The 24,382-nt window shown below is 40.4% G+C and overlaps 1 protein-coding gene across 1 annotated transcript in view; it reads left to right on the forward strand.

The window, feature by feature from the left end:
• The window catches only part of LOC109298716 (lipoxygenase homology domain-containing protein 1), a 236,860-nt gene that overhangs the window by 167,588 nt on the left and 44,890 nt on the right, over nt 1–24,382 (forward strand). Inside the window, exons 18-25 of the mRNA XM_019518967.1 lie at nt 5,430–5,632; nt 6,456–6,542; nt 9,545–9,677; nt 9,886–10,037; nt 13,217–13,371; nt 19,804–19,862; nt 20,164–20,208; nt 23,575–23,738. Coding sequence (XP_019374512.1) covers nt 5,430–5,632; nt 6,456–6,542; nt 9,545–9,677; nt 9,886–10,037; nt 13,217–13,371; nt 19,804–19,862; nt 20,164–20,208; nt 23,575–23,738 — 998 coding nt within the window. The remainder of the gene's footprint in view (nt 1–5,429; nt 5,633–6,455; nt 6,543–9,544; nt 9,678–9,885; nt 10,038–13,216; nt 13,372–19,803; nt 19,863–20,163; nt 20,209–23,574; nt 23,739–24,382) is intronic.

The raw sequence follows: 24,382 nt of genomic DNA on the forward strand, positions 1-24,382 counted from the left end.
TTTAATGGTTTTGATGTTTCACTAATCAAGCCAGTTTTTCTTCTACATTTCTGGTGTCTGTTACATGTGTCTGGCAATGTATCTCCTATTTCACAGCCCTGCAGACTGTTATTAACTCTAGCTAAAAACATTAACTCAGGTGAATATCAACTCCAGTGTGGAAATAACTTTCAGTGAAGCATTGGAAGCAGTCAGGATAATTTTATGAATCTGAAATATTGTATTATAATGACAACAGAAATAAAGATTCAACATGTTTTGATTATTTTGCCTAGTTTGTTGTCTTTTATATATAATATAGCAAATTAATGCATATTTTAATAACTTATATTTGTTTCTCCTTCTCTAAAGCTTCTAGTTTCTTTCTGCCTGAAGAAAAATGTATGCTGTGTTATATGTGATGATGCACCACAGATCTGCACCCTCCTTTTCAAAATCTTACATTTGCCCTGGCAACACCTATAGTCTGGTAGTCTTTGTGGACACATCCAGATGAGCCCAGACATGTAGTATGTGGCACTGCAAACATGTCTGGAGTACCACATACTGTACAGTCCGGTGTTTTCCACACTGTAAGGGCTTGCTGCTTGTGTGTGCGCTGCTCCATTTGACACCTGGATATCCAGGAGTCAAAAAAACCTGCAGAAAACAAAATGGAGCAGTGCATGCTCAGGCAGCATACACTGCTGAAAAGCACAGCTGGGCCTCCTGGAGCTGTGCTGCGGCTGCCTGCCAGGATCTGACCAGCAGGATCGCCATGGCTGCAGCACCAGGAGGCCTCCAGGACCCCAGGTAAGGCTGCTGGGGCCAGTCCAGTCCTGGTCCCAGGCTCCCACATTGCTCCCAGGGCAACTTGCTGTGTGCCCAAGCATGTGTGGGAGAGGCATTCCCTGGGGACAAGTAGCTGCGCTGCAAGGTGCTCCACTGCTACTTGTTCCCAGGGAACCAAATATCTGTGCTCATCTGGATGCACCCTATAGGTGCAATGGAAAGTCCATCTTTTCTCTGCTATCTATAAGAGCTTGTTTATAAATGTTCACTTTCATCAACAGTCCACATTGTACCAAAACAAATATTTTATTAGTTTCATAATCACAATCAAGAATATATTATAAAGTTTTGATTGAGATAAATAACCAAAATTTAGCTTGTTCAAAGTGAATCTTTTGGTGTGAAATATAGGCCTTGTACAGATGTATTCAGTTTCTCTTGGAAGAGTCACAGATTTCCCAGGAGAAACCACAACTTTACAGATGTTCAGGCTTTTTCTCTTGGGGTAAAAATGGCCACTCCAGGGGAAGAATAACCTGGGAAGAACCAGGGTTAAATCACTCCCAGCAGAGTTTCTTCTAGGAGAGTGAATGTCTATACATGCAGTGGCTGCTGGCAGAAAAGAACATAGCCCTCCAGCATCTCCTGGCCCAGTGAGACAATGTGTCACATGCTGGACTCTGCTGTTCCATCAGGGAGCAAAACACATCCCCTTCATAAGCCCCACATCATGTTACAGGGAAACACAGGCTGACCCTGGGCACTCTGGGTCAGCTAATCAGGGCTTCCCTACACACTGTTGCCATCTGTCACCAGGCAGCCTAAAGGAGCCTGCAGAGCATGCTGAGTTGTCTACACAATTCACCTGGTTGGCTGCAGTGTCAGCACTGTAAGCCCTCCACTCTTCAGGGCCTCATCATTTGAATGTACATTTGTCTCTATGTCAATTTCTCTATCAGAAGAACACACAGAAGAATTCTCCCAGATTATTTGAATTTGTCTATGCAGCCAAAGACATTGTGTTGATATATAATTTTGAATATCTTGCTTCTGATCTTAGCTGTAAATACTGTAAAAAGAATATTCCTTTTGACATTGACTCTTTCTATAGTGACATCTTACAGAAAAATATATCTTTAGTTAATAAGTAGATTGTATAATTAGCCAGACATTGGTGAAAATATCTGACAATGTATGGACCACATTCTAGAGTCTTTACTAAGGCAAAATTCCCATTGATTTCAGTTGACATTTTGTCCATGTAAAGATCCTGGAACTGGTCCTCAATTTTTGTAGGAGATTCCTTTAGGCTTCACTGGGGCTCTGCAGTTGTGCAGGAATCTCTGTTAGTGGTTGCCAGTGCAGACTGAGTGTTTTAGTTGTCTGAATCAGCTGGCTTACTTGTGTGATTTAATCTATTAAGAGAGACTCTCTTTGTGGATTTTTCTCACGCACACCACTTGATTTTTGTTTTCTTTTAATCTTATGTTTAACAAACCAAAGTAAGTGAACTTGATATAAAAAAAAAATACTTGGATACCTAAGTCAACTTTAGTGCATTTGGATCCTGTTATAAGCATTCTCCAACAGAGCATATTGAATTTAGTTCTCAGATATTTTTAGATATTAGTAAATCCTTCAGTTGATACAACTGGCTATATAACTTTCTTTGATTACCTTTTCTTTTTATAAAAGTAGCTACCAATAATGTAAAAGTAATATTTGCTGAAATTACAAGAGAAAATCAAGACACTGTTTCAGAATGTTGAACTGAGCAATCTTTTCAATTATTCACTTTATTTCACAGACATTTCAATGTAATGTGGAATTTATTGCTCATGAAAGTTTCATAAGAAGCAAATCCAGAGGATTCAAAGTCTTGTATATCACTAAGTCTTCAGACTTTCATAATGACACTAACAAAAATTTACAAGGAGATGGATTTACTTTGAATTCCAGAGATTTTGCAGATTTCTTTCATGCACGTTGCTCAATTTTTGTTCTCTTTTAATCTGCTTACCAGAAAAAAAGGAAGTGGACTTAATGTCAAAAACAAAAGGCTCCAGTGAGGTACTATGATCTATATTTAGATAGTAGTAAGCATCAACATACAACTGTTCAGAAAACGTTCCATGTCATCCTAAAGCTTACTATGTTCTAAATATAGCACTTGTTAAATGTAACGTAACAAAGCACAAAGAGTCCATTTATTCATGCTTTACCTCCAGGTTTTTCATCTAAGATCCTCACATCTTTCTTTATCTCTTCAGATTGGTGGAAAATTAATAGTAGCATTTGCTTCAGTGAATTATATCTTCTCTCAAATGATATGTGGTTACATTATAAGCTTGTGAAATTTTCTGTGCTGTGTTCCTTGTGGGAGGCTAATACAAATAGGTGGAACAGAATCTGGCCTTATTAGGCATCTAAGGGTCCAGATAGAAGTGACAATTTTCACCCAGTCTGACCACAGACAACTGTTTATAGCTGTGACCAAATGCAAGTGCAAGGCTGCAGACAGCTTCAAAAATGACCAATCGGGTAAAAATCTGACCCCTCATTGCATGAGGTATCAGATAAAGACTATTTCAAAATGTAGCATCTTTTGTAACTTGTGTCTGTAGAGTTCCCACCCTGTTGCTGTTTTCAGAATGGGATGAGGGAAAGGGAGTGGAGGGAATTCAGTCTGGGGGTTTTCAGCCCCCCTGAGGTGGGGGGCTCCAATTCACCCACCCCACCCTTCAGCACCATCTGGGGAGCCCCAAGGATGAGCTCCCTCCACCGCCTTTCCCCTCCATCCCATTCTGGAAACTCTGAGCATTGACAGAGAGCCTGGGCTTTTGCTGTGGAGACCTGGGTGCAATCAGCGGCTAGATTCCCCTTCCCCTCACCCCCTTGGAACTAACAGTGAACTTCTGTTTGGTTTGGGGTAATGTTATAACTCAGAGCACTTTGCAGAAATCATTCTGAGTTACAGGTGGGAGCTACACTTCTGCCTGCACCCTAAGTTTCTGGGTGCTATCCTGTTCTACCTTGCTCAAACTCCTGAAGAAGCATTAATTCACTTTTTGTATTGTTTTTCAGGGACTTGAGTAAGGCAGCATAGGATCACCTGTAGGCATGGAGGTGTCTAAGTAGCGGAATAAGATATGGCCCAGAGTTTAACAATTTACTGTTCCCAAAAGCTAATGATTACTCCCATTAGCCCAGCTAGCTCTACTTTGGTGCTGATGGTCGTAGGTTTAACCTTGCCGGTGGCCTGTGGTGAATTGTGTTTGTTGTAACTTGTACAATACAGTCTTTACACTTTTTACTGTTTTATTTTGTTTGCAAGGTAAAAAAGAAAATGGGTGCTTGGGCTGATTTTAAGAGGTATAAAGCCATCCTGCCCTTAAAATCCACAGTCATTTTTTGTTTTGGCCTTTAATTGGTTTCTGTTTTCAGGCATTGGTGATTCTATCAAGGTATGACCCTCATCCAAGAAAGCACATATTTTAATGGAACGAAAAGTGCTTTCAATTATACCATCTCTCTCAGCTCTCCATGGTTTTATTTTCCAATCCCTTACTACCCTGTAGGTATTTTAAAGGTTTTAGAAGCTGGTGGCTTCATTGTATAATATGATATTTCAATTATCTGTGAGTAAGGATAGGAAGGCTAGCACACATTAGAGGTACACATCCTTTTCCACTTAGCTGAAGCTGAACTACTTAAGTTAACTACCATATTTACTCAAACATAGGATGACCCTGGATATAAGACCCCCCCCCAATAATTAGTTTCTATGTATGGAAAATGTATACATTTGTTATCATTTTCCAGGTATAGAATCTAAGCATTGGAGGGCTTAAATCCCCCCTCCCCTTCCACTTCACCCCCCCCAACCCCACTGCTACAGCAGGGAAGCAGTGGTGGGGGCAGCCAGGTGGTCCCCTTGTCCTCTCTCCCACCTACTTCTTCCCCCTGCCGCCTTCCTGCTACCTGCACCCCACATCTCCAGCTTCCCACAGCCTCTGCCTCTCCCCCCATTCCTCTAGTCTTTGCTTCCCCCTGCCCCCAACTTAGGCTTCTCCATCCCAGGGTACAGTATGTGGAAGCTTATTCCTTGCTGGGCCATGCAGCCATGTTGGTGTTGCTGATTGGCTTGGCAGGTAGTGCAGCAGTGTCTGCACTGCTGTTTAGCTGGGCAGGGGAAGAAGTTTTCACTTGCTTCATGTCTGGGGAAACTCCAGACCGAGCCAGAGCTGAGCTGCACCTGACAGTAAGGGGGAGGCAAGGGAGTGGGGGGCACAGAAGTTGCAGAGGGGAAGTAGAGAGGTGGGGCAGGAGACTCCTGTGGGTCTGATTCTGGCATCCACCTGGGCTCAGGACCAAACTTACCGCTGCAGCAGCTGCATGCTTCTCACTCCACTCCCTATGTGAATATAAGAAGAGGGGCTTTTTTCTCCATGCTTATTGAGGGGGGAAAAAAAACTCATCTTATATTCAAGTAAATATGGTGTAGCATGAAACAAACATCACTCTTTTTAGGCTTCCTCACTTAGTAGAAAGAAAAATTCAGGTGTCTTTCTGTTACATTATCCTCATGTGCTGATGTTATAACAGACTGTCAGTTTCTTGTGGATTTTGACCTCCCACTGATGTTCTGTATTTCACAGAGGAAAAGAGAAATACCCAAGGCAGCAAGTGTCCCCTTCCTTCAGACAATGAATGGAAAGTGTCAGTGTTGACAGGAAATGTAGGAACTCAAGCAAACATCACTTTGTGGATATATGGAGACAAAGGCATAGTTGGACCAATAACTCTTGGCAAGCAGAATAGAGAGCAGCTGTTTCTTCCCAGGCAGGAGGATGAATTTCAGGTAGATAATAAAAGTGAAGAACATTATTTTACTGTATACCTCTGCAGAAATAATCCTGTCATGTGAAAAACATTTTCCCCTTATATTTACTGCATAAAATAAATCTGTATCTAATGTCCATGAAGTCTGCATTAAATAAGCTAAATGTATTTAGTAAGCAGCAGAGGAAATACCCGTTTATCTTATATCTTAGACAAGCAGGGGCAACTAGAGGAGTAAACTGCATTCTTAAACTAATTAGTTTTAGACAGTTGGTTTGAAACTAGCTTTAGAAACCATTGACCTCTGCACAGATCTTACCTAACCAAAGTTGTAGATCATCTACAGGATATTTAGCAATGATGTTATTCTTGCTTGTACTTTTATAAATATACTGTTTGGTTGTCACTACTAAGGCAATGATCTAGACACTTCCCAAATAATGTACAATAATGCACAATGTACTGGTAATTTGATGGCCATCTTTTGAAAAGATGCAGTTTAAAAGGGTCTGCCTGCAAAAATACAGGCTTAGTGTCATGCCTGTCCTTGTACATGCATCTACTACCAGTTTTCAAGGAAGTTAGGAAATAATTAGCATTGCATACACACAGATAGGCATGTACCTTTGGCTGTCACTTTTGTATATGGAATCCTACTGTTACCACCAAGAAGTTCTCATCCAAAGTGAGTGAGCTTTGTAAGGCTATTTTTAGTCATGAATTGGCTACAGTACTCAGGATATCACATTGCTGAAACCATCTTCAACCTAGAGAAATGTTACTTATAGAGCTTTCATGCTTCATTCTTAGTTATATGAGGTTGTACTCTTTTTTAAAATCAGGTTGAAATAAAAAATATTGGGAATATCTACAAGATAAGGATAGGACATGATGGAACAAGTGAACAACCAGAATGGAAGTTGCAAAAGGTAAGAATTTTTTGTCAATATTATGTTTGGTCCTCAGCTTAGTCAGTTCTGTGAATTAAAGCACTATCTTTATATGTCCTTAGAAATCCTAGAAATACTGTGTGCTCTGTTAGATGATGAATAACGTTCAATTATACATATCTAGCAATTCTTCTTAACACTGTTTAAAAGCAGGAATAAATGTTTTCCTTGCCCCCATTTTACAATGAGAGAATTGAGACAAACAGTGGTTTAAAGTCTCCTAAATTTAGCAACTTAAATATTTTTTTCATTTTTAAACCTTATGGTTCCTTTATGCCAATTTCACAGCACTGTTACCTACTACCAAATTTTGTTTTCTAAAAACTTAAATTTTAACTTAATTTGTTCAGTCTGTTTTATCAAATGCTCTGAGCCTAACTCTAGAAACTGGTTGTAGAAGGCCATGATATTTATGGGGCCAGAAGCATTGAACAGATGGGAGTTGGTTATGAATAAGCTGGGGTAGACTGGGCACACCTTTGCTCACAAAAATGCCATTCTTAGAAAAAAGATGTTGCAAAGCTACTAAATTATATAATTCTGTGCTATTTTGCTGATTGATGCCGGGACAGATTAGGCAAAATAAATTCACATTAGTACAGGTCCATCATGTGGTATTTCTTTCAAAATTCTACATAAGAAATTTGTACCTGTGGAACACACGCACATCATTTTTACTTTATTATTTCATCTTGCCAAATCTGAAACTTGCAACCTGAATCAAACAATGATGACAGATTTTGACATTAGCTCAAAGGTCTTAACATTTGCAATATAAAACCTGAGCAGAGGTTTAAACATTTCATTTGTGCTCAAATGATTTCAAGAATCCTATTTTCCATCCTGTTAGTTGCAGAATATTTCTAAAACGTCTTAGTCCAAGTGTCCCTGGGATTTGAAGAATCTCATAGTATCATAGAAATGTAGGGTTGGAAGACACTTCAGGAGGTCACCAAGTCCAACACTGCTCAAAGCAGGACCATCCCTACCTATATCCTCCCAGCCAAGGTTTTATCTACCCAGCTCTTAAAAACCTCCAAAGATGCAGATTTCACAACCTCTCAGGATAGCCTGTTCTAGTGCTTTTTTACCCTTCTCATCCGAAAGTTTTTCCTAATATCTAACCTATACTTTCCTTGCTGCAACTTGAGATCATTGCTCCTTATTCTGTTATCTGCCACCACTGAGAACAGTCTCTTCAGGTAGCTGAAGACTGTTATTAACACCACCTCAGTCTTCTCTGGTTTGTTCAGACTGATTAAGTCCAGTTTCCTCAGCCTCTCCTCTTAAGTCATGTTTCCCAGTCCTCCAACCATTTCCTTCATGCCAGAAAAAAATAGCTTGAATGCTGTGTTTCCTGGCAATGTAGCTAATTTTTGCTTTTATTGCGAATCAGCAGGGGGAGCTATGTCAATCCACCTTTGAAGTTGTCTATACATTCAGTTAGAGATTAAAATGGCTGTTGTAAGAGTATTTCATGTTGGAACAAAATTTTTTTTTTCTTTTAAATAAATATTATTTAAATAAAATAAATTAACATTTTGATGGATGACCAATTTAAAGTAGTTATTCTGTCCCCAGAATATGTTCTTAGAAGTTGAGTGCAAGGATCTATTTTCATAATTTAGGTTATAAAACTTTTTCACAGCATAGTCTTTCACAAAAGCAGCAGAAACAAAGACAGAATAGTTCTGGCACTGATAGCTTTCCCTAATGAAGGTTTATGGAAGGAAAAAACTGAAGGAAATGCTGCTATAATAACCGCTCCTCAAAAAGGAAATAAAAATGCTCTTCTAATAACAGGAAGCAACACACAAGACAGCTATTACTATAGAATTCAATGGCAAATAAACGTCAACATTTGAATTCCAAACCGTGTTAAATTGTGGCAGAGCATAAGAGTCTTCTGAATCCAGGGTTTTAGTTTGTTCCTTCTGAGCACAGGTGTCAAGTATATCGCCCATAAGCTGGGTGCAGCCAACTGACCTGTGTCATCTGGCCCTTGAACTTTTGCCCCAGCCAGCACCCCTGGTAGAGCAGTAGAGCAGCATCTCCACCAGAAGCCCTGCCCCCATGCCTGGAGCTGGAGCAAAAGACCTATCACAGTGGGCTATGGCCTTGGTGGTAAAGCTTCTAACCATGGTGCTGCTGGAATTGCCCACCTTCTGGTGAAAGCCAAGGCACTGGCTCCCACTGCAGGTAGCCCCACAACCAGAGCCCCAGCATTGGACATGATGGTAGGGTGTGCCTGTTGTACCCCAACCCTGTACCTATTGGATTGGGCCATGGCCCCATATGGCATCAGGTTGGGCCCAGCCTCACTCCCCATGCACAGGCAGGATCCCACATGCAAGGCCATGTCATCTGGCCCATGGGGCTTAGAAAACTGGTGATGGAGGAGTGGTGGCAGCCTTCATTGCTATCATTCCTCCTTACCAAATTTCCAGGTTTCTGGAGAGCCCTGCAGGCTGGATCACATGGTTCTATGTTCCAGATCTGGCTGGGGATTGAGCACCCCTGTCCTAGACCACTTGCCAAAATACAGCACAAAAGACTATGGAGGTGATCCATGGATAAAAAAATCTGAACCAGTCATATTTAGTAAAGTAAGGAGGCAAAGTTAATTCATGACCATGTTTGCTCCAAAACTAAGACATGTTTTGAGAACTCTTAGCAGATAATAAAGAATAAATATTAGTAGTTTCAGCAGAAATACCAGGGACCAAATGGGCATAAAGATTCCTTCTATAGATAGTCTTTCTGAATCCAGGCTAAGGTGCTTTGCAAAAGTGGAAACAAAAATAGAAATAGTCTTGAACTGTAAATACTGATGCTGTGTACACTTTACCTGTACTATTTTCCTGAAGTAAGAAAAGGATGCATGAAGGAGAATATGCAAAGGAAATATAGGGTTTCTTCTTTCAGTACAGCAGTACAGAAAATCCATTTTGTTATGGTTATTACTTCTGCTTTTTCCCTAGGTGACACTGGAACACATAAAGAGTAGGAGGCTGTTAAATTTTCCAGCAAACAAGTGGTTGTCAAGAAGCCGTGGAGATGGAGATATTATATGTGAGCTCCCACTAGTAGAAGCTGGAAAATCCATTTATCCAGGTATGTACTTCACAAATATGCAATTGAAGATGAAGGTTCTTACAAGAATTTTCAGGGGTGAACATTAACTGAAAATTTATTGCAAAGAAAACACTGTGGTAAAGTCTTCAGTATGCTAAAGTGTCAAATACACATGGATTGTAATCTTTCTCTTTGTGGACTCAGTTAACTCGTGTTTTCTTCTCTTTTTCTGTTTTGTTTTTGGAAGTTATAAGATACAACGTTTATGTCTACACTGGCCATTTTGAGCAAGCTGAAACAGATTCTTCAGTTTACCTTTGTATTTATGGAAAAAGAGGAGATTCTGGTTTAAGACTTCTGCATAAATCAGATATGCCAGTGAAATTTCAGAGAGGAATGGTAAAGTTGAACAAGGAATTTTGTATATTCACAGAAATGCTTTTAAGTAGCCTTTACACATGCTAAAAATTGCTTTTGAAAGGAACAAATGGAAATGTTGGCTACAGTTACACAGCACTTTAGCTACTTTTTATTAAATATTTTAAAACTATAATACAGTGTTTTCAGAACAGACAATATTAGAAGTAAGAATAAAACAGGACTAGGTAAACTGGAAAGGAATAATAAGCCAAATGAGTAAACAGGCGAGAGGAGCTTAAACAGAATGATATGAGAGAAGAAGATAAAAATAGAAGAAAGAGAAACCACATAGGAAAATACAGACATTTTCAGTCAAGGCACAAGGAATTAAAGCTGGACGCAAGTGAGTGCACCAAAACTATTACATTACTTCAGGTCTCAGCAGGATCCCATTTGCTGTTTATTTCTTTTAACATGTGGTGTATACCAAAAAGCATTTTCATTCTGCTGAATGCAGCCCAGGTAAAAAGGAAGCAATCTCATTTGTCTTTCATTCACCTAAAAGCCTTTCTATAAGTTAAATACATGCAGCATTCTGTCGTGTGACTTAATGGACTGAGCAAGTGTCTGAACTTCTGGAACTACTAAAATTCTTCTCCAGCATGGCTACTAAATAATGATCCTGGCTCAGTTATCAACTTCCTCAGTGGCTTTTGGCAAATCACTTAGCCTCTGCTGTGACTCAGTTTCTCCATCTGTAACATGGGAGAAATGTTTACCCAGCTCAAAATTGATACAGAATGCCTTGTTGGAGTATTTGTCCAGAACACAGGCATGGGCCACACAAAGCAATGGCAGGAGTAGGATTGAATGCCGGATGTCTCAGAACTGAAGCTAGCTCAGGAACCAGTAATCTACACTGCCATCTGGCAACTGAAAAGAAATAGGTGGATGATGCTGGGAAAGGGACAAGGCTGAAATAAGAGTTTGGCAAGGCAGGAGCTGAAGAACCCAGAGCAGAAGTTTGAGGCAACAGCGAGCCATAAGAGAAAGACTCCAGCCTGAAAGAGACTGAGAAGACATTTGTCCATGATTTGCTAACTTTTTTGTGGTTGTCTTTAAGGACGTCATGGTTGTGTAGGGGTAGTTTCACATAGTTCATGGTCTTAGCCTGGTGACCTAATGCTGAGGGTGTAGTTATGCAGGTGCATTGGCTCCTGTCACTTATTTGTCATAATACTTTTAAAAAAAATCAACTCCCTATATAAATATGGAAGAATTGTTATTAGAAAGTCTGGCAAAATGATAATCTATTGGGAAAGTACAAGTAGATCTATACTCATTTAACAATATAGACTACAGGTTTTCCCATATTTGTAATGCCTTAGATCTAAGTAATCATTAAAGGAGTTAATGAACCTTGCTAAAGTTTCTGAGAGAGCTCTACTGTGTAGGCTTGTGACAATGCCTTTCATTATAATTTATATAAAAGGTTGAGGATACAGTTCTGACTGCACAAGTTGAAAGGCACAAATGAGGCATGGGTTTGCAGGGGGAAAAATTGTTTAGAGGATAAAACAGTTGTCCTTTATCCAAGAAAACTGTATTTTATCAATACTCCTGCCACAGATTTCCTGTATGATGCCGGAAATCACACAGGAAATTGACCAAAATTTCATAAGAAGCTGCTCATTGTGGCTAGGTACAGACATTCAAAAAGCTCAAGGCGGAATTGATCTAAGGTATGTGGTTTTCTGTAAGCAGAGTAGTTTAGATTGATAGTGAACAGAGCACACATTTGCACTTTGGTGGAGGGCGGGTGGGGGGAAGAATCTTAGACCAGGTTCAGCCATTTTTAAACTAGTTATTGTGTGCTGAACTTCTGTTCTGTTACGGGTATAGACTGGTTTCCAATCACTTATGCCGGTAAAAGTGTGATGTCCGTACCTGGCCTGTGTGTTTCTTTGTTTTCTGGATAGCCAATTTGAGAGACCTAGGATCTGCTTTGCAAAAATGCTGAACCCTCCCAGGTGAAACCGAAGACAGTTCATTGAAGCTGTGTTCTGAATGTATTAATACTAATTAATGCTTAGTGTTAATATTAATGCTTGGACCCAAAAGCAGCTGGCATTTTGACAGTTTTGCTTTAGTCTGTATGCTTCAATTCCATCTGTAAAATGGAGATGATAATACCACCTCCCTTCAGAGGGGTGTTGTGAAGAACAATCTATTAATGTTTAAAGGAAATTAGATGTTGCAATAACAGTCCTGTAGAAAGGCCCCCTCAGGAAATTAATTATTCTGTATTCAGCAGGCGGTCTGGGTAGTTCCAGTAAATAATGGACATGGCCACACAAACTAATGAGAATGAAGAGAAATATCAAATAGCTATCCATTCAGTATGTACTATCTCAGGTCAGGGCCCTCTGGAAAATTGACAAGTATATATAATATGTACACATGAGTCAAAAATAAGGTTGCATGGATAACCTGTAGTTTCCTGTTTTGATGCTTGATTGCAAACTTTGCATTGTCTTAATGCAGTTGTTTGCCCCCCTGTGCATATAACTAAATTATAGCTTTTGACCTTGTTTCTTTGGATGTTTACATTGCATGTGATTCAGGCTATTTACTTCAGAGTGAGCTGTATGCTCTTCTTTAGTATGTCAAAACATAGCCAACCTGAACATTTGTCTTGGTTAGCTAGCTGCACACCTTTAATAAAGTAGTCTTTATCAAAATTAAGCACAAATGTAAATGGATAACAAGGAAAAAATGGCACACCAGGTTTCAGCTTCTTCAAAGAAAACACCATGTGAAGTGAGTAGGAGAAACCATAAAGACCAAAAGATAGGGAAGTCTACATTTAAAAATATCCCTTATTAAGAACATGCTTTTAAAATACCTTAAATGAAATTGGTGGAACAAACTTGCCAGTTTTTGGACCAGTACTGAAGAATTCTGTGCCATTTTTGGAGCAGGGATAAACAAGTAATTTTAATTATTAGAATCATTCTTTTATTTAGGGGAAAGATGCTTAGTAACTTCAATAAGCATTGGTCAGACCCTTCAAGTACAATCTGACTTCCATTAAAGCCAATGGGAATATTTTCCTTGGCTGTTATGAGAGTTGGCTCAGGTTCTTATAATACAGCAGCTCTTCAGACTTTCTCAGTGTGCCATGTCTTGTGTGGTGTTGTTTGGCTCTTGTCTTCTAGGTTGATACATTTGAAATAGAAGCTGTATCTCTTGGAAAGCTGCAGAAGGTGCTGTTGCACTGTGAGGCCAATAACAAGTCACAGTACTGGTACTGTGATAAAGTGATCATCAGAGAAGCTGAGAAGGACTCTGAATATATTTTCAACTGTGAGAGGTAGAATTTTACACACAGTTCTTTTGTTTTTAATGTAGCTTTGTCTTCTCAAATGTCATATTGGCTTGTTGGGCTCTGAACCTTGTCCACAATGCCCAGGTGAGATGTTTTGCCAATAAATGTGTTAAGTTTGCTTTTTCCAGGAAAAGGCAAATTCAGAATATTACAAAGTGTTATTTATCTAGACGCATATTACTTATTGCTCCAGCATGGATTGTTCAATGTAGTGATTGCCAGGTAATGTGTAGCAAAGGCAATTCTGTATCTCAGCACATTATATTATTGAACTGTGCACACAAGGATCAATGCTCAAGACTGTGGGTGAGAATTTCCCATATCGAAAGAGAAAATAAATCATGCAAGCAAGTTTTTAAATTGAAGCATAATTCTCCGTGGGAAATCTAAGAGACGTACACACCAGCAGTAGCCTTTGTTCCTTCACTGGCTTTGGAGGGAGGGAAAAAAAGGATGTCAAATAGAAGTATTTTGGTCTTCAATGTAAGTAATTAAATGAGCATAGCTAAAGTCATTTGAGAAATCTTGTGTTATTCAGGCTTTTTACATTTTAGAGAATGATGTGAATACAGATAATACATATGGCATTGCCCAAACTTGCAGACTAAACCGTATTTGCATAACCCTACATAAAGCATCCTGGTTGTCGTCTCTTCACCCTGGTCCACCACAATACACTGAGCTACCCAAGGTCAATTAAGATACAGTCTGGTTAGTCTTATTTCTAGGAGTAAACCAGGGGATGTCAGGACAAGGAGAAGTACCTATTGTACATTATTTGACTTGAGCCCTCTTTTCCACCTGATTCATTTGTCAAGGTAGGCTGAGTTGAGTTGCTGAGCTCTGTATTTGCTTTCCACTGATGGAATTAGGTGCACCTGGAGCTCTTGCTAGGTATCTGTATTTCTATGAACAAAATACCAACTTTTGGCAAATTGATTTACCAGATACCTGGATTTGAAAATATGAGATAATATATTATTGCACAAGAAAAGATGTTTAATGTGGTGCAAGACTGGATTTGCTCCAACTATCCTGTTTTAATTGAAAAAGAGGTAGATGTTCTTACTTCTAATCATTGCTAACTGTTTGCAAGTAGCTCAGCTGTCCTTATGGCAGCATTGCTCATGCCCTCATCTCAGAAGAGCTTCTTTTAATTGTTTATCAGGTAGATGTATGGTATTATCATTCCACATTCAAGCTTTCCAGTTGGTCAAGGGCCATTATTAATCCATGCAATGTGTTGAATCTAAAACCTGAAGCAACAATACATAATAAACCTATTTTCAAAAAAAGCAGAAAGTCTTTAAGTTTTGGGGAAAAGGATCATTTTACATAGGAATTACCAGTGCTCTAATCCTATCACATAGTACATTCAGAGGTGTCATTCATTTGTTCATAACTTTGACCAATCACTGAAACTCCCTGTGCCTCAGTCTCCTATCTTTAAAATGGGAATAAATATGTGTGCTTCTGGGAAATGCTTTGAGATGAAAAGCATACTCTAAATCCTAATGAATTATATATATAAAGATAAATGTATAGGTATGAGATGAAGCATTTCTTGTGTAAGTAAGGGGTGCAGCTTTGGGTGCAATCGGGTTGTTGTTCCATCAATATATTTTGAAACAAACATATACTTCTCTCTGACATGAATCTGGCAGCAGTCTCAATAGAGAAATGAGGCCAGCTGCTTACCTCAAGCAAGGAAGATCAGCTTAGTATTAAATCCATCCTCCGGTGAGCCATGTGACTCAGAACTCATGCATGACAGGGCACTTTGGTGAATTCATTCTGGGATAATTAGCATGTAGGAGTCTGGTCAGCAGAAGGAGTTGAGCAGCAGAGACTATAAAATGGAAAAGGAAAGAAAAGTTCTTTCTTTCCTCCTTTTTACTGAAAAGAATATTGCTACTGTAGAGAGGTTAAGATAGGTCAGCAAGACTATCAAGGAGTGGCTTCTGATTCTGCCTTATTGGCTAAAAGGTACAGCAGAAACACAGTGCTCATTTCAAGGAAGGAAAATGATTTGTTCATCAGAGGTCCTTCTCATATGTTTTATCTTCAGCCATAATGACTATTTCAATTTGATACCAGAAAACTTGCCTGCTTTTTTTTCCTTCCTGATCTATGGAATGAACAAGATACTATATTCTCTATTTTTGTCATTTAACTTCAGAAGTATCAGCATTTTTTAACTTGATAAAAGCCTAACTTCAGTTTTTTTCTAGGCAGAATCTAGTCACTCTCTTGGATTTTTCTTAAAATAATCTTTTGAGGTGTATTAATGAAAAAATAATATTTCTCTTTCAGAATTTAAGATGATAAAATATATGCACGATGTGGTTTTAAAAGGAGAACAGTATAAATAAACCATTAGGCTAATACATATTTAGCAATGAAAAACAGAAGGTCAGTTGTTTGGTGCATTTGATTTATTAGGGTCAGATGTGATTAGATTTTAAATTCTTTTTAAAGGTTTTTATTCTTTTTTTAAGGTAAAAAATTCTTTTTAATGGCAAGTACCTTTTTAAAGGTTCTGTTGGGAATGTTCAGACCTTATAGGATTGGGTTTATTAGTGAACTAGAGAAGTACTGAGGTGCTGAAGGTGCTGAGTGCTCTGGCCCCAGTTCTCTGTTTTCAGTCAGCAAAGCAAAATTTATTTAATTAGAAAAGAGCCATATGACTTCCTACCCCTTCTAAAGTTTTTCTTTTCTTTCCTTTTCTGGAAACAAAAGAGACTGAATATTTATCAGGAGTTTCACTGACCTTTTTCCTGCGGGTGTTACTGGTAATCATTTCTGGTTATTTTCAGCATCTCTTCCTGTTGTTGCAGACCTCTCTCTTTCTTTGTCAGTTTCATGCCAGTCCTTGGTGTGAAATTGACATGTGGTGGTGGTTGGAAACTGACAGGATGAGACACTGGAGATGCAGAGAACTGCAATACAGGTTTTCAGAAACTGAATGTATTTTTACTTGCAACTTCAGCTAAATCACAGTTGTTTTCCAAAAAGCAGAGCTTATCTTGCATATAGCAGCTGCTAGGTACCAGAACTGACACAGTTCTGGTCCTGGTATCAGAAGGAGGTTCTGGCTAAGGGAAGCCTCTGCCAGAAGAGCTCTGTGTACCCCACAGCTGAGCAATACAAGGGATACCCTTACCCAAGCACTTAAGGCTGTTCTGACATGTCCTTAAGGAAATGAAGGATGCCTGATGCAGTTGCTTCTTTGTACCTTTGTAAGCTAACCTTGACTCCTGATGTAGGGCTGCAGTGACAGAGCTATCACAACCCTGATGTTAGCCACAGGGACAGGTTCAGCAGCTGGATAAAGAAAAAATCTATCCCTCTTGCCTTCTCTGGAGCCATCCTGCACAACCCTGCTTAATTAGAATTGGCACAGAGTTCCAGATTTGACTCTATAGACTAAATTCATCCCTAGTGTAACACTGTGGAAGTTAGTTGTCACACAAGAAATTAATTGGGCTCAGTAAACTGAGACAAAAAAAAAGCCTGCTCTACAGTCAATTTTTGTGGAACAGAAATGAACTAAAAGAGTTGGGTAGATGGATTCCCGAGTAAGAGTATTGAAAAGTACCTTTTGGTTTGGTCATTCTTAGAAAGAAGACTGACTAGACTGCGTCTTCATTGACCTTGGGGGCAGCTCAGTATACTGTGCATGGGCTGGGGCATCAGGGGAAAGGGGGGACAAGATTTGCCCTATGCCTGTATCTTCGTAAGCTAGATGCGTTTAAAGCTAGACTTGTGGAGATGTTATTTATTTATTGCAGGAATGTCTCTTAGCATTCTGTTTCTAATATACTGAAAACACAGGCTGGGACCAATTCTCCTCTGTTACATTAATAAAATCAGGGGTGGTTCAATGGAGATCTCTGGATTTGAGTTACAGCAGCGAAAAACTGGTGTATGTGAGTAGAATCAGGCCCTCTGTTTTCTCACTTAGAGATAACAAAGCCAGCTGGGTCAGAACCAAGGTTCCCTGTAAGCTGTGCAGAAGTAAAAATCTTGCCGTGTACCAACTTTTTAACGCCACACACCCGCCCAGAGAGGAGCTGGGCATGGAGTGCAGCAGAGGCACCGGGGCTGGTGTGGGACACTTGCTGAAGGCAAGCTCCTCACTCCTCATGCAGGGCAGGCAGCAGCTCCTCCCTGAGGCGAAGTGGGGATGGGGATGGGGATGGAGAAGGGGGCTGGGGCTGGGGGCTGGCGTGGGCTCTGGGAAACTTCTCTGTGGGCTCTGCCAGCTCTGGGGAACTGCTCTGTACTCCTACATTGCTTCAGGAAGTGAGGAGGCACATGGCGTCAGGGCCAGGGAGTGGAGCAGTTTCCCAGAGCTGGCAGACCCTGTAGAGCAGTTCCCCGGAGCCGTGGCAGCCCACACCAGCCCCAGCCCCAGCCCCAGCCCCCAGCCCTGCCTTGCCTCACCTTGGGGAGGAGCTACTGTCTGCCCTGCATGAGGAGCTTACCTTCAGAAAGTGTCCCACGCTGGCCCCGGTGCCTCCCTTTCAGTTCTATCAATTGATTGTATCTGGTCCATGGCTGGGCCACAGCATCAATTTTACCTTACTGTGGGACACTTAGCGGCAGACTGAGCCAAAAGGAACTGAAGTGGTGCACTCATGGACTGAAAAGGCATGCTTATGGGCCGCTACTCCTTAGAGGGAACTTTGGTCAGAACCATAAACAGAAATAATTCTAACTATTTTTTTTAGTATTTCCTTTGTATATACCACTGTCTTTGTGATTATCCTTAACATGTGGAAGAGGGAGGCTGCTGCTTTAAAAATTAATGGCACTCTGGGTACATCTGCATATGTAATAGTGCACCTGAATTTTCTGCACAGAAAATTGGGGTACATTAAACTGCACCCCTGCACACATCTGAATGAGCACCTGTCAGGAGCAAATTTGCTCCCAACAGGAGTAGTTCAGTCTAGGGCTGCTCCTGTCCTTCTCTGCCCCACCTGCAGCATCCAGGTAGAGCTCCAGGCTCCCCAGGTGCCATCCCCAGACTGGCAGGGGGCTGGTCCCAATCTCCATGGGATGGGGAGATCTGGCCTGGCTGCTGGGCAGCTGCCTCCCAGGCATATGGAGATCAGGACCCATTCCAATCTCTGTGGAGTGGGGGAGAGCTGTCCAAGCTGCTGGGCAGCTGTCTTCCAGCCACATGGAGATTGGGACCCATCCTGAACTCCACAGGGTGGGGGATTTACCTAGGCTGACCAGGAGCAATCTGTTCCCAGTCAGCATCTACATGTGTTCTTTGGTGCATTAGTTTAATGCACCAATTTCTATATCTACAGGTACACAAAACTAAAACAGCACATTAAACTAAGATAAAATAGTCTAATTGCTGTGCATGTATATATAGTGATGCTTTACTGCACATTAGATTAGACAAATGTGCAGTAAAGTGTCTCATGTAGATGCACCCTATGAGGTATAAATGTATTGCAGGAAATAGAAGTATAAGTTAAAAAAAACAAAGCAACCAGCCAAAGAGATCCTATCCAGTTAATTCAATTCCAGTGACAGAGTCTTTGTAGGATCGAGGCCCTACAAAGGGCCTTTATTATGAGCATTGGCGATGCATAGGGGTTGCATCCGGGTGCACATACATCCTCTGAGATTGGCGGTGCACCCCCTATGAAAAGTGCCAGCGATGCTGCCAGTGGTGCCTGTGGGTGGTCACTGCTCTCCCCTACCCCTTGCTACCAATACCACTGGTGGCATCTGTGGGCAGTCCCCAGTCGCTGCTGGCCACTGCTACCACCACTGGTGGTGTCTGCCAGTGGTTGCCGACTGCTGGTCAGCACTCGCCACCCCTCACCCCCCCGCCAACACTGTCGCAGCCACCTGCAGGAGCTCCCTGCTCACCACCATCACTCCCTTGCCATCACTGCCACTGCCTGCAGATGGTCACCATACCCCCCCAGCCTCCAGGAGCACGTGGCGTTCATGAATATGGGTACATCTACATGTTGCCCTATGGCAAAATTACTGCGCTGTGCTTTAATACTTCCTTCTGGAAGTACTAAAGCATGGCTCAGTAAGTACCCATACTGAACTGTACACACAGTGCACAGTTATATTTAGCAGCTACTTCACCGTAGTGGCATGCTATAATGGAGGAGTGTGCCACTATGGCAAAGTAGCTGCTGGTCACTTGTAGACACTTGTGGATCCTACGTCACTGTAGCACGTTGCTACAGCAATGTGGCATCAGGTGTAGCTGCACCCAATGTGTATCAAACTGTATTGCACCTGTTCGAGAGACAGTTGGCTTGTTACATGTACTCAACATTCGAAGTCAGGATTGGATTATTCAATAATATACTAATGCAAAGAAAAAGCAGTTGATGCCTGACTTCTTTCTTGTTTGTTTGCTATTCTTAGGTGGCTCCCGTTTATGTGCCAAGGTATAATTCATTCAGAAATTGAGCTCTACCCTCAAGGTAAGGGCTACTACTATTACATGATGAAATTGATATCAATAATTTGTATTCTTTTGCATGGAATCAAACTATGCTGAATTTACACTTAAAATGTCAGAGGTAAGCATTTTGCTACTTCCCCAGTTCCATTTCCCAGGGGTATTTTAGGGGGTGCACTAGTGTGGTAAAAGATAGAGTGTTCACTTATACAGCAACCCAATGGTTAATGTCATATAATATCAACCCCCCTCCACCTCCAGCTAATCTTAATTTCACCAGACAAGTCTTTTATTAACTGTACTTCATTGTTTATATTTGGCAGAATTGGAAATAAACCAACCACCAAAAATGCAAGAGGAAGCAAATGGTAAGTCCTGTTACATATTTCTGTCTTTTCAACAAGATTGTTTCTGTTTTTGAACTACCTGCCACACGTGTCTTTTGCCAACACATTATTTGAATGTTTCAGTAATCCCTGAACTTTTCATTTTGACTGGAATGCTAAATCACATCAGTATTGCCCTTTGCAGATTCTTTTTCTTAGTCTGTCATTTTTTTGTTTTTGTGTCTTTTTGCTGTCTGGAAATATATAATGTTCATTAGTGCTCAATTTTAATTTTATTTTTTTTGTTAATACCTTCCACCATGAATCTCTCACTCAAGGCAATATATAATCATTATTTACCATTAGTTTTTCATTTTCCAACTCTACTTGTTCAACTCTCCTTGTTGATTTTTCTGTCCTTGTAACATATGATGATTAAGCGCCATATCCTAATAACATAAACATTTTCCCCAACCATGAGGAATGCATTATGTCATAGATTGAGCAATAATTTGGAAACTGCCAGGAAGAAGTTTTAAAATGTTTATTCATAGTTTACTGTAGTAATCAAGATATCCACTGAGACCCGTTACCTCATTTCAAGTGGTATCCCCATGGCAAAAAATGCATATCTAATTATTATTAAAATTATATTCAAATGTACATTTTGATTTTTATACAGTTTATTTGGAAAAATGATTAGCTTTGCCTTCAGTCCTCTCTGTGCCATTCTCAGAAAGTTATAATCTCTGTCTTGTTGGTGTGGTACCACAGTTAGGTCAGCCCTTTCCAATAGCTAGTGCCACAAAACCCATTTCAAATGCTCTGTCTGGTTCTTCCTGTACTGGTAGGGCTTGACACTACATTGTGTCATTTCAGCCAAGCATGAACATAAACATTAAAGATCACAGGATATAGAAATGGCCACAGATGCCCAAGAAAATAATAGGAGGCAATACTAATCATGTATTTATCTTCCTTGTTTTTATGAAAATAAAACACCACCTTGCTGGCTAGTAGAGTTGGTCATATTCTTTTCTCTTTAAATCTGCTTTCTTGTATCAAATCAAATGCTTTTGATTTGGTTTGAAAACATTGGCTTAGATAAAACTGTCCTCAGGTCAAGGCAGGCAGGTCTGTGTGGTATATGTGTAGTCAATGGCACATGAAGAAAATAGCCAGAGAATAGGGGGGGCTAGGGCACTCATCTGGTTTGTGGTGAAACAGAGCAGGGACACGGACCTGGGTTTCCTAGTTGCTAGACATCAATCTATAGGCCATTCTGAGGACTTGTTGACCCAACTCACTCGTTTGTTTTTTTTTAAATCGCTGTTTTCAAAAGGTCTCATTTTTATTCTGTCTTGATGAAAACAAATATAAAAATCTCAAATGTTTTGTGTTATAAAAAATGCTGCTAGCTTTCTGGTTCCAGAAACAACCAGAACTATGCTCTATTAACACTTGATGTTTGCAACACCTGTTTTTGGAAGAAGCACATATTTTCTTTCCAAAGGTACCATGGGTGTTTCTGTTCTCAGGAAGACAGATCCGTATGCCATGCCCACATTCTCTCTTCTATCTCCATTTCCTTTCCCTTGTCATCTTCCCAAGGTCTCTCTACTTTTGGCTGTAAATGAAACAACAAAGAACATTTCAGAACTCCTAGGTGGAACTCCTAGGTGTTCAGTGTAAGCACAGATGGGTCCAAATCAGGACCCTCCCATGTGCCGGTAGAAGTCTGGCTCCTGATAAAAATTTGGATTTGGACTTTGCTGGTGGTTCCTCTCTGTTTATTGGGCCAAACCAAAAGCTATCTGAACATCTTCATCTTTGGGGAATGCACAGTGCAGTTTAACTAGGGTATGCTCAGTAGGGTGTCTCCTCTGTATTTCCTAAAAGTGGCCAGAATATCGAGATGCAAAGGCACTGATAATGTGGCTCTGGAGCTGACCTTAGGGTTAGAGGAGGATGTACAGGGAACCAGGAAAAATAGTTACGTTGACTTCCATAAAAAATTGTACTAACATCATAGATTAATCTTTTGAGGCAGTTTTTAGACTTTAGGAGAAAAGATATTTGGAACATGATGGGTGAGGTAACAGAAATCCAGGCAAAACTATTTTCAACCCATTGAAAAATTTCCACTGTTTGGGAATTTGAATTTAAATTGAGGTACCACGTGCAGTTCCTGTCCTTGTCAGTCATGCTACTTATCAGTGTCCCCTCAACTGATGACATTTCCTGTCTACAGAAGTAGGTCTGTACAAACTGAGATGAGGTAGGCCCAAAGGGAAATGTCCAACTTCTGTTGACTTTCAGTGGGAATTAGGGGCCTCATTCCTCTTTGTCACACCTGCGACACCTATATAGTGTTGGACACATGCATCCATACAAAGTAGAAAAAGCATAGGATAATCAGGCTAGCTCAAGATAAAAGTGTTTTCTGTCAGATACCAGAGGCTTAACTCATGCAGCAATTAACAGGCACAAAGCTTTCTATTAATACCACTGTAGAATACAGTGTGACATTTATTAATAGCAAGTTTGTGTGCTGGGATTTCATTTGTTGTTTGCTTCCTGGAAAATGAATAAAAAACCAGTAAATGAAACCTGTTGTACACAAAGGACAAAAAGCACAATAAAAGAAACAACAGAGGGCATGTACTTTTCAGGTGCAAGAGCACAATTTTCATTTCTGGACTGTCTTCAAACGGCTCTCTCACTAAACAAGAGTTCTATAATATAAAAAAGGTTTGAAAATCACTAATTACAAAGCATTCGTGATTTCAACATGCATGAATTCTGTAATACAGTGCACTAATATTATTGTTTTAAACATCTACAATACATCTTACTATAAATCTCATGAAAAAAGCACAATTTCCCATGTGAATCCCACTTCTATTGGCAGCTAGGTCTCTTGCTGACATGGCATACTAATTTTAGGTCAGTGCTAAGGATGCAAGATGAGAATGAAATTTTGATTTAATTCTAACAATGTTGAAGGTTTGATATATTCCCATTTTTTCCCCCCGTTACATTTCTGGGCTGCAGACGGGTCATGACCCAAATACTGCAGGAATGGCTCTTTTCTTTTTCCTCTACCGCCTGATGCTCCAAGTGAAAAATATCAGTGAGGAATCAATTCTCATTTTCTCATGAGACTTCTAGCCTCTGGAAGCCTATGTAAACTGAGAAAATTTGTGGGAGGTTAAGAAGAACACCTTTGCTTTTGCATCCTGAACTTGCAATGTTCTGCAGTTCAGGCACTGCTTCTCTAACACAACTACTGCTGGGATATACTGCAGTTAACAGGTCCCTGCACATCAGCTGCCTCACACACCACACTCACCATCCACATAGCAGATACTGCAATAAAAGTGTTTTCATTTAATTTTTACTTTGCAGAAGGAGACTGGAAGATTACTGTAATCACTGGAAATTTTGAAGCAGCAGGCACTACAGCAACAGTGTCTCTTTATGCTTATGGAGAAAACAAGGCCTCTGGCCAAATTATATTGGGATCTGGGAAATACCAGCTGTTTAACCCCAACAGCGTGGATACATTCAAGGTACCAGACAGTTTTCTATGAAAATTGGAGAATTAACCCACCAGGCACGTTCAAAATAGGTTTCCTCCAAAATGGAGAATAGTTAGCAACAGGATTCAAACATTCTGTATGTAAATGGGGTTTGGTTTTGTTTTGCTAAATTAAGTGATGCTGCAGGAAGCTTTGCTGGAAGTGTGGTGCATTTGTGTAGTCGAGTCAACGAAATCATTGAAAGTGGAGTAATCAGAGCCTCAAGCAGAAATTTTGTTATGGGAATTTGCATCATCTGGATGACATGACAATTTTAAATTGACAGAGTTCACAGAGAGGCAGGAGGAAATTTCCCTGAGTCCGTTCTTGATGTCACCTTAGTGAGATATGCTAAATTGTGACTTGGACTGTGTGGCCAGTAAGGGGAGCAAGAGCCCCCCTCCTTAACTCATCCCTCTAGATGAGCTGAAGTAAGGGGTGTAGAAATTTTGCTGGAGAAGAAAGCAGCAATCTTGACCCCGGGATATTTCAAACACCCAGTGTTTCCCATGCTTCTCCTTAGGCTGGTTCAGCTCACAGTGGCCACATCTGTATGAGATGCTGACTGTGCAGTAGCTCATTACGAAGTGTGACGCGATGCTACTGCACAATAGTAACAAGCTACTATGCAGTAG

Source organism: Gavialis gangeticus, unplaced genomic scaffold (genome assembly GCF_001723915.1).
Source record: "Gavialis gangeticus isolate Ggan-Ray unplaced genomic scaffold, GavGan_comp1, whole genome shotgun sequence".
Lineage (NCBI taxonomy): Eukaryota > Metazoa > Chordata > Crocodylia > Gavialidae > Gavialis > Gavialis gangeticus.